The sequence below is a fragment of the Arachis duranensis genome, chromosome 7, assembly GCF_000817695.3.
Source record: "Arachis duranensis cultivar V14167 chromosome 7, aradu.V14167.gnm2.J7QH, whole genome shotgun sequence".
In the NCBI taxonomy this organism is placed as follows: Eukaryota; Viridiplantae; Streptophyta; class Magnoliopsida; order Fabales; family Fabaceae; genus Arachis; species Arachis duranensis.
Window position 1 is genome coordinate 4,794,476 of NC_029778.3, and position 9,518 is coordinate 4,803,993.

The 9,518-nt window shown below is 30.0% G+C and overlaps 1 protein-coding gene across 1 annotated transcript; it reads right to left on the bottom strand.

Annotated features, from left to right (window-relative positions):
* Positions 1-1,639: 1,639 nt before the first annotated feature.
* LOC107496622 (vesicle-associated membrane protein 711) lies at positions 1,640-3,774 on the bottom strand. The gene is made up of 4 exons (XM_016117922.3): positions 3,450-3,774; positions 2,645-2,835; positions 2,067-2,230; positions 1,640-1,865 (listed from the first exon to the last, which is right to left on the bottom strand). Exons 1-4 carry the CDS (start codon positions 3,664-3,666, stop codon positions 1,778-1,780), a joined length of 660 nt encoding a protein of 219 aa, XP_015973408.1. The 5' UTR covers positions 3,667-3,774; the 3' UTR covers positions 1,640-1,777.
* Between the last annotated feature and the right edge of the window lie 5,744 nt (positions 3,775-9,518).

Genomic DNA, 9,518 nt, shown 5'->3' on the forward strand with positions numbered 1-9,518 from the left:
CAGTTTTGGAAGTAACCAGTGGAGAATGCTGGTCTGGAAAAATTGTCTGTATTGGTTGGAACAAGGATACCATGAATGAATGAGGTTGTAAACTAAAGTATTGTCTTTTAGTTTTGGTAGCATTTGTTGTCACCATTCACCACCCAACCCCATCAACACACACTACATTGCCACCACCACCCTCACCCTCTCTTTCCCCTTCATATTTATTATAAGGGGTGGTCCAAATGGAGAACTATAAGTTGGTAGTATTTTATTGTTATAGTAATAATAACTGAAGTTGTTCCTCTACCTTATTACTTACAAAACTGTTAGACAATATAATTAATGCAAAAAAAAATAATAAATAAAAATATAATAATGTATAAGTTGAGTGTTTTTTGGTATATTTATAGATGGAATAATTGTTGAGAATAGCCATGTTCATACCATGCATAAATAATAATAATAGAAAAAAAAGGGGTATGATATTACCTATAGATTAGCATGCATCCTATGAAAGAATGAAATAAACATAACATGCTTTGAGTGCAAAACAAGCATAGAGAGAAAAAGTTGCAAGTAATTCCTAAATATGAACATAAGTCTACATCCATCTATTTATTCCTTTTGATGCATCATTATTTAATGAAAAAATATTGCATGCTTTGTTGGTCTCAAATTAAGTATTATGAGCATTTTTTTAACAGCTTTTCATATTTTTAAAACAGAATAAATACAGAAAATTTATTTTTAAGTTTTAACTAGTTAATATTAATTATTTGTTTAATTACAAAATTAATTTTTTTAACACAAACTCTTTAGAAGATATAGAGTGTAAGTGTGACTTTAACAAAAAATTTTTAGGGAGAAACATAGTGTGATTTATCAGACGTCTCCATTACGATTCGTAAGCCTAGAGGTGTCCAAGTTTTAAGGAGGTTAGAGTCTTAAATATATTCAATCTTCAATGACTTAAATGTCTATGAGACAAAAAATCAGAAAGCTATTTATTATTTTCTCTAAGATTTAAATTCTGAATTTTAAATTTCGAAAAAAAAAATTTTAAAATGGATATTAGAGGAAAAATAATTAATTCTCTAATTGACCTCTTTTAAAAATCATTAGAATTTGATTAGCAATTTATTTTATTTGATAATTGATGATATGCTATGTTATCTTGCAAAAGCTCATAAAAAAATTTTGGTTGTTGAATTCACTCATAAGAAAGAGTTATTGAGGCAACAGCACTCAAACTTAAGAATCAAAATAACAGTCAAATACATGAGTTATGTGGGGATGTTAAGGCATTAGAATTATCTAAACATGATTGAAGAAAGATGGTTTTGAACTTTTGATCAATTGTCAAAATGCATAGTCTTTTTCTTCATACAATTTAACGATCACATCTTGTATCATTGCCATAACCTTAACATGGCCTCACAATTTTGAATTTCCATATAACCTTTTAAACATTATAAATAAGAACTAATGACTGTAAATACTTTTAAGCAAGCATCTGTCACATCCATGGCAGTATGAAGCTGAAAATGATATGATTTACACCAATAATTGAGCATGATACATGATTTTTCCCCCCACAATGAAAGTACAACCAAAACACTTCCAATCTATCACAAAGAATTCACCAGCACACAAGTAGAGAATCTTCAACCGAAGTTGAACAAATGGAAAATCTCTATAAACAAAGGAAGCTGAGAAGAAAACTGACATATGCAAGCTGAAGACGCCAAGGAAGCAGCACACTCAAAATTCACTTGTCGATCGGATCCTTCCCTTATATGCAAGATGGTAGCGCAGGCCCGTGGCAAACAAAAGCCAACACAATATATACTATCACAAGTAGGATTACTATGAGTGCAACCCTGAAACACGGCATCGTTTTGTCAGCGATTTAGGATCCATGAAGTTAGCATTCTAACTATATATTTGAAGAATGATGGATCGTATTATGAGTTGTGTATGAAATCGGCGTGTATGTTGTTTGCTACAAAAATTTCTATTATAAGATTAACTTAAAAGTCATTGTTAACGAGTAATAGGATCATTTTAGAAAGAGAACATACGTAAGCTTAACATTTCTCCACCAGACTGTGCTTCTGAATCGACGAGCTTGCTTCCTGAAGCGAAAGGTGTTTCCTTGCATGTTAGCAGTTTTATCCACCAGCAATTCCAGACGATCACCTCTATCCAAAACCTTGTCAATATTTTCTATCATGACATTTCTTACCTACAACAAAATCCAAATCAAAAAGAGAAGAAATTCAGGACAACCAACAGTGCCAAACATTAGAGATGCGAGTCAAGGCGTAATTTGGAACAAACAGAAATGCTGTTCATGACTCGTGCGAACATCTATCCCTCCGAGAAAATAGCAATGCAAGTGATTTAAACAAATATTCACTATAAAATACACCTCAAAGCAAATATCACACTTGTAATTGGTACATAAAAAAATCAATGCATTCGGATACAAAAAAAGGTAGCTTGGTGCACAAGCGCAGGTTTGGGGAAAGACCTCACTCAAAGGGTGTAATGTAAGAAGCCTAATCTAATAATTGCATCAATGTGGCTGATTCCATTTGGATACAAATAGAAATAAACAAAACTAGCTAGCTCCATTTATTCAAATTGATATGATTACCTGACTCATTTCACCTTTGAGTCTATTGATCCTATCGGCATTAGGATCATTAGAGTAATATTCCATTTGCTGGCTCAAAACCCTTGAGAACTCATCATTCATCCCATAAGCCTGAGCTGAATGAACTGCACGTCCATAAGTTCTCACAAACCTCTGATGAATTTCCTCAAGAAATGCAAAAGGAAGTCTCCCTACAAGAAAAGTAAAAACATAAACATAAATTTGCAAACTCAATTAGGCAAAACAAAACCACCCAAATCCGAGAGAACCAAAATTTAGCAAATTCAGAAGAATTAAGCCAAGCAATTGATGCCTTAATTTTGCACACTCAACCAAAGCCAAGTGATTTAAACTTAAATTAGACCATAAATTCATCAGTGTTTTTTTTTTCCATATATAAAAAGGAAAAATCAAACTAAGTGATCTATACCTTGAGCTCTGATCACATAGAATCCTTAATCTTTTTTTTATTATATTTTAAATAGGGAAAAAAAGCAAACTTGAAAAGGTAAGTTTTCAGCTTCAGGCTAAAAAGGCATTAAATTAGAGCAAAATCATCCCAAAAACAAAGAACAAATCAAAGCCTTGAGCTCGAATCACATCAAATTGAAGCAAACTCACCCAAAACTAAAACAAAAAAGTCTTAAGCTTAAGCCACAAAAACAGCATGCCCAGATGAAAAAGACACTAACTTTGACCATAATCACAACCAACAAAGTCAACGAATCGAAACCACAGAGCATCAACCTCAACAAAAAACAAAACAAAAATTAGGGTTTATGACGAAGAAGAAAAAGATACTAACTTCCGGCGGTGTCGTCGGCCATACAGAGAACGGTGAGGCCATCGGTGCGCTTGAGATGGAAGATGTATCGATCCTGAGAGTAAGAGACGTGGGTGTCGTTGGTGCCCGGGATCTTGTCGAGAATCTGTTTGGCGATGGCGCTGGCGTTTGTGGAGGTGGCGGAGAACTCCGCCAGCACCACCGATCCACGTGCCACCAAGGCATAGAGTATCCCCATTTATCTCAGATTCAGATTGGGATTCAAAATTGAGATTGGTGTCAACTGTCACACACTTAAGCGTTTCAAATTTTCAATTCTCTTCTATCTATCTGGCTTTCTCTCCTGTCCCTATGCACTTTCTTTTTCAAGCTTAAAAAAAAAATTATCCATCATAATTATTTTACCATTTTATTTTCCATATCAATCATCATTGTTTATTATATTGTTATTGTTATCTGTTTAATTATTCTCAAATATTAGGTGGACGTAAAAAATAATTATTAAATTAGTTATTATATATTTCTGTATAAATATATGTATTATTTATTATAATATTAATTTTATNTGTAAAATTGTTTACACAATTATATAATTATATTTATTTTTTTAGATAAATATTCACTAGCATTAGTAATTAAATGTATGCATCAAATTATTTTATATTAATGATGTATTAAAATTAAATTTTTATAATTTAAAAGTTATTTATTTGTGTTAATATATAATTAAATATATGTATATTTTTTAATAATAATAGTGAATAGTAATTAAATCTCACAAGTTTATATACATATATTGGATAAAATTGCTTTTCATAAGAATTGCAAGATTAAGAGAAATAATAAATCTAGTTGCTAAGAGAATTTTGTACATCTACCTAACAGAAGTGGAAATTAGTTATCCGTTGGATCGGTGACAAAAACAAAGAGAGATAGAAACTAAGTGTTTGTAGTAGAATTGATCATAGCTAGAATAGCAATTGAATTCTTTTTTGAGAAATATTAGAGCCAGTAATTTTTGTTATTTGTAGTTATCAAGTAATTATTAATAATATTTTTGATAATATAAAATTTTATTTAATAATTTTATTAATTATATATTGACCAAAAATTAATAAAATTAAATTTTCTTTCTAAATAAATGACTTAAATTATCTTATCTTTTAACGATAAAATCTTATTTTGCAAAAATTTAACAAAATTATTAGAATTTTAAAGATATCATAATGATTTGGATATTAAAGCCGGTTGGACCGAATTATGATGGGTCGGCAAAGACCTAGATAACAGGTCTGAAACAATTTTTAAAACAATTTAACTTTAAAATATTAGAAAAAAAGGATAAATAAGTCTCTGATTTTTTGTTCTGCAAATATTTTTGTCTTTGACCATTAAAAATTACTTTTAAATCCTTGACTTTCACAAAACATGAACGGATCAGTCCTTGACGGAGGTATTTGGACGGATCAGTCCCTGACGGAAACATTTGGACGGAGGAACTAATCTGTCCAAATTTTATAAAGGTCAGGACTTAAAAGTATTTTTCAATGGTTAAGGACGAAAATGTCCGTAGGACAAAAGGTCAGGGACCTATTTGTTCTTTTCTCAAAAAATTAATTCCTAAAAAATATGGGTAAATTATGTGATAAGTATTAGAAATTATATCTCTTCTATTAATGAAAATATAGATTTTTTTTCTCGATTTAAGTTATATAATACACAGTTATTTTATAACATGAGAATAAAAATAAACCCTTGAATAAGCATGATAAATAAATAAAATATCATGTATAATATTATCTAATTTTAAAATATTTTATGCTGTAATTTCATATTTATATAATAACTCGAAATCATAATGAGTTAATTGAATAAAGTGTTTTTCTTTTTCCATAAAACATATATTATGATACACTAAAATTTATTTGAGTTTAACATCATATAAATAAATTTTAACAAAAACTAAAATATGTTAATTAATTACTTTTCATAAGAAATAGAAAAAAGTTAATGGCCTACCAAAATAATTTAGACCTCAGAGACACTGTGTAATGGGATGGCCATGGCCAGCTCTTTCCTTTTCACTTTTTTGTTGTTGTATATTTGTATTTATGTTACATGTAAATTTGGATTCCAGCCACAATAACTTCATTCAATATAATTTTTTTAAATAAATATTTAAATTAATTTTTAACAAATTTTAAATTAAATATTTTTATTTTTGATAAATCTTTATTTAATTTTCAAACTTTATTTCCGTCAAATTTAAGCAAAGGAACTTACACCTAAATACTAAGAAAGCTTTACGAAGAAATGTAAATTTAAATACATCATTCAAATGCGTTATTAGTTTATTTATTGGTTGTTTAATATTTTTTTGTTTATAGTGTCTTCTGTCCGACAGGTTAAAAACTAATCCGTCGCGAATTTAAACTTCATTTAAGGGTCTATCGCTAGTTAATAAATTACTGTATACACAAGACGAGATTCGAACTCTAGATATTTATTTATTTTATTTTGACAGGATTTATTGGTTGCTTATCCTTTTTCTTCTTGATTTTGGGCTTGATTTTTAATTTTTGGCTTCTTTGCTCTATTAAATTCAACAAAATCTTGCTTGATCATTGTTGTTTTCTCTGAGAACCAAAAAAAATAAAAGAAGTCCTTTTCTCTTATGTTTTATGGGTATAGCTGTATGAGCACAATTGCACAAGTTTAATCAAATTAGTGAAATTCAAAAACATATTATTTTAAATAATTAGTTGGATAAGTTCTCCTTAAAGTTTTGGTATGGTATTTTATTCTCTTATTTATGTGTGGTGTGGGCTAAACTATATGAAAAATATTGACATCAGAATGAACACAAATATTCTGAAAATGATTTTTGCATTTTTCTTAGGAAATATCTATTTGTATATTTCTAGACATAAATTCTTGCTTTTATATTTTCTTTTTTATTTTTTAAATTTTTCTTGATAAACGCATGGAAACATTAACTTAAAAAATATGGAAATTTTGAATTTTTAAAAATTAAAACCATATGTCAATTATGATGTACATATAATGTATGCCTCTGTCTTATTCAAACACGATTGAACATAGCAATTTTCTTATACTAGGATCACTCAAAATATGGATTTTATATTTAGATATATTGATAAATAAAAGGTTGTCAATATTTTTCAATACTTCAATAATTGCAATGCGTATAATATTCTTTGTCATTAAGGGTAAGACTAGAGCATATTTTAGGAAATTAAATAATTAATGGATCACGGAGAAAGAATTTCTTCACATCCAAGTTATATGTTCAGATAATATTTTAAAGGATTAATTATTCTGTTAATCTCTATAATTTTATAAAATTTTTAATTAGATTTGTGTATTTTTTTTAATTAATTTTTTGCATCAATTTTTTTTAAATTAGGTCTCTATATATTTTTTTATTTGAGTCTCTGCACTATTTTTTTTAGGTGGATCTCTATAAAATTAAGCCAATTACTGGCAAAAGAAACCTAATTGAAAAAAAATTGGTGCAGAGATCCAATTAAAAAAAAAAAATATAAGAATCTAATTAAAAATTTTGCAAAACTATAAGGACCAGCAGAATAGTTAAACATATTTTAAATAATAAATTTTAAAATTAATTCTTTTTAGAAGAACTACACGTTCAAGTTTTTTTTTTTTTTTGCATCTAAGTTCAACCAAGCAAGCCCAATATAAAACAAAAAATAGAATTTGGATCTTTTAAATTTTAAATTTTTATTTTAGAGGGTAAAGTGTAATTTCTCACCCTTAAATAATTTTTCTTTCATATTTTCTCTTGGTCCCACCTATGAAATAAATAGTGAGAGATTACACTTTTTCCTCTAAAATAAATTTTAAAATTTAGAGGATTCAAAAAAAACTCTCACTAAAGAGAGCGTGTACACGCGTCGAAAACTCCAAAAACGTTACCCGTCTATTCGTACTCTAAGTCTCTAATATGAAAAACTATTCAGATTTTCTACTCAAACTGTAACAAAAGAATTTCAAATCTCTCAAAAATCTTTCAAATTCTCTGCAAAAACTATTGTTCAGTGGTGCGTTTGAGATCATCAACAAAAAACACACAAAAAGAACAACAAAGATTCCTCAAGATACTGACAAAACTATTATTATTATGTTCAGTTAATTTCTAGCAATTCTAGCATTTCTATTAGTTCGGTTCAAGGTTTAGTGGATCGAGTTCATTCATTTAGTAGATCAAGTTTCTCTAATTCCATTTTTTTTCTGTAACTAGGGTATCGAATGAAATTATGTTGTTAGTTTATTAGTTCTGATAAATAATTTGGTTTATCTCTTAGTTTAATTGAGGTTCATTTGAATCCAAAAATGAATTGAATGTATTTTTATTGATAACTGAGTCTTTATGATTTTTGTTCAAAACTGAACCAAATTCGATTTATTGTGAATTAATCGAGATTCACTTGATGCTATTGTTAATTATTGACTTTTTGTTATACCTTAAGAAATTTAGGTTCATTTGGCTTTGTTTCGCTTGAGTTTGCTGAACTTATTCATGTGTGGTTGTTTAGTTAGTTTTTGTTCAAATCTCAACTAATTTCAGTTAATATATTAATTAACTGAGGTTCACTTGATGCTGTTGTTAAGTAGTGACAAAATTTTTTATTTCTTACAGCCAAAATAAAAAAAGAGTAAAACCCCTTTCCGGTCCCTAACCATTTACGAAATTGACCTGGCGCTCCCTCACCATTGGAAATTAACAACGCGGTCCTTAACCATTCTCTCTGTATGACCAAAAGGACCCTCTTACCGATACTTTCGGTTACTTTTTACCCGAAAACCGACAAGAGGGTCCATTCGGTCACACGAGAGAATGGATAAGGACCGTGTTGTTATTTTCTAATGGTCAGGGGGCGCCAGGTCCTTTTCTAGATGGTTAGGGACAAAACACTATAAGAAAACAGTTCTATTGCCCCGCTTTTAAAGCGTGGCGAAAAGCTGAAAAAAGTGTGATGATAGCTTTTCGCCATGCTTTTTCAGCTATCGCCATGCTTTTGAAAGGGTAGCGTTTGCAAGCGTGGCGGTTGCTCTATCACCACGCTTTTGGTGACCTATCGCCACGCTTTTTACAAATGGCCACCCTTTAAAACGTGGCCGTATGTGGGAGATATGGCCACGCTTTTGAAGCGTGGCCATATGGGATATATGGCCACGCTTTTGAAGTGTGGCTATAGAGAGAGATATGGCCACGCTTTCAAAGCGTGGCAATAGAGAGAGATATGGCCACGCTTTTGAAGCATGGCGATAACGAGACATGACCACGATTTTAAAGCGTGGCCATAGCTAGAGATACAACCACGCTTTAAAAATTTTGAGGAAAAATCTTTACGTTCACAACATACTACCAGAATCAGTGACCTTTCTTTCTTGTTCTTAATTTCTTGATGCAACAAGAAAGAAATACCTCAATATAATTTGTTCACTGGTTTAGAAATTAAATCGAAGAAACTTACTCAACTTTAGGTTAAATAAAGAAAACTCTAAATTCTCTAACATAAAATTTAAATTAGTAACTAAATAAACAAAATTAAAATACGTAAAATTAAATTAAAATTAATTTGTCATATCACGAACATTTGGATGAAACAAATATCACTTCTAAAAATCTAAAAAGAATATTTAGTCTTTACGTGTAACCCTACTATTAAAATTATGGTTGATGAATTTAATTCTACTAATAAGAAAAGCAGTTTAATTCGTGCTATCTATTAAGTTTAACATTGTTTGCTCCCGTCCACATGTAAAATATGACAAAATGTATTAGATACAAAACTTAAAACAATGCTTTTTTTTATTTAATTTTCAATTTTAAGTAAAATCCCTCCCCGGTCTCCTCACCATTAGAAAATAACAACACGGTCCTTATCCATTCTCTCTGTGTGACCGAAAGGACCCTCTTAACCGGAAGTATCGGTAAGAGGGTCTTTTTGGTCACACAGAGAGAATGGTTAAGGACCGCGTTGTTAATTTCCGATGGTGAGGGGGCGCCAGGTCAATTTCGTAAATGGTTAGGGACCGGAGAGG

Coding starts and splice junctions, on each gene's coding strand:
- LOC107496622 (XM_016117922.3), bottom strand. CDS start 3,666: ATGGGGATACTCTATGCCTTGGTGGCACGTGGATCGGTGGTGCTGGCG. Junction 2,231..2,644: donor TCAAAGGTGAAATGAGTCAG/GTAATCATATCA, acceptor ATTTTGTTGTAG/GTAAGAAATGTCATGATAGA. Junction 1,866..2,066: donor TGGAGAAATGTTAAGCTTAC/GTATGTTCTCTT, acceptor GCCGTGTTTCAG/GGTTGCACTCATAGTAATCC.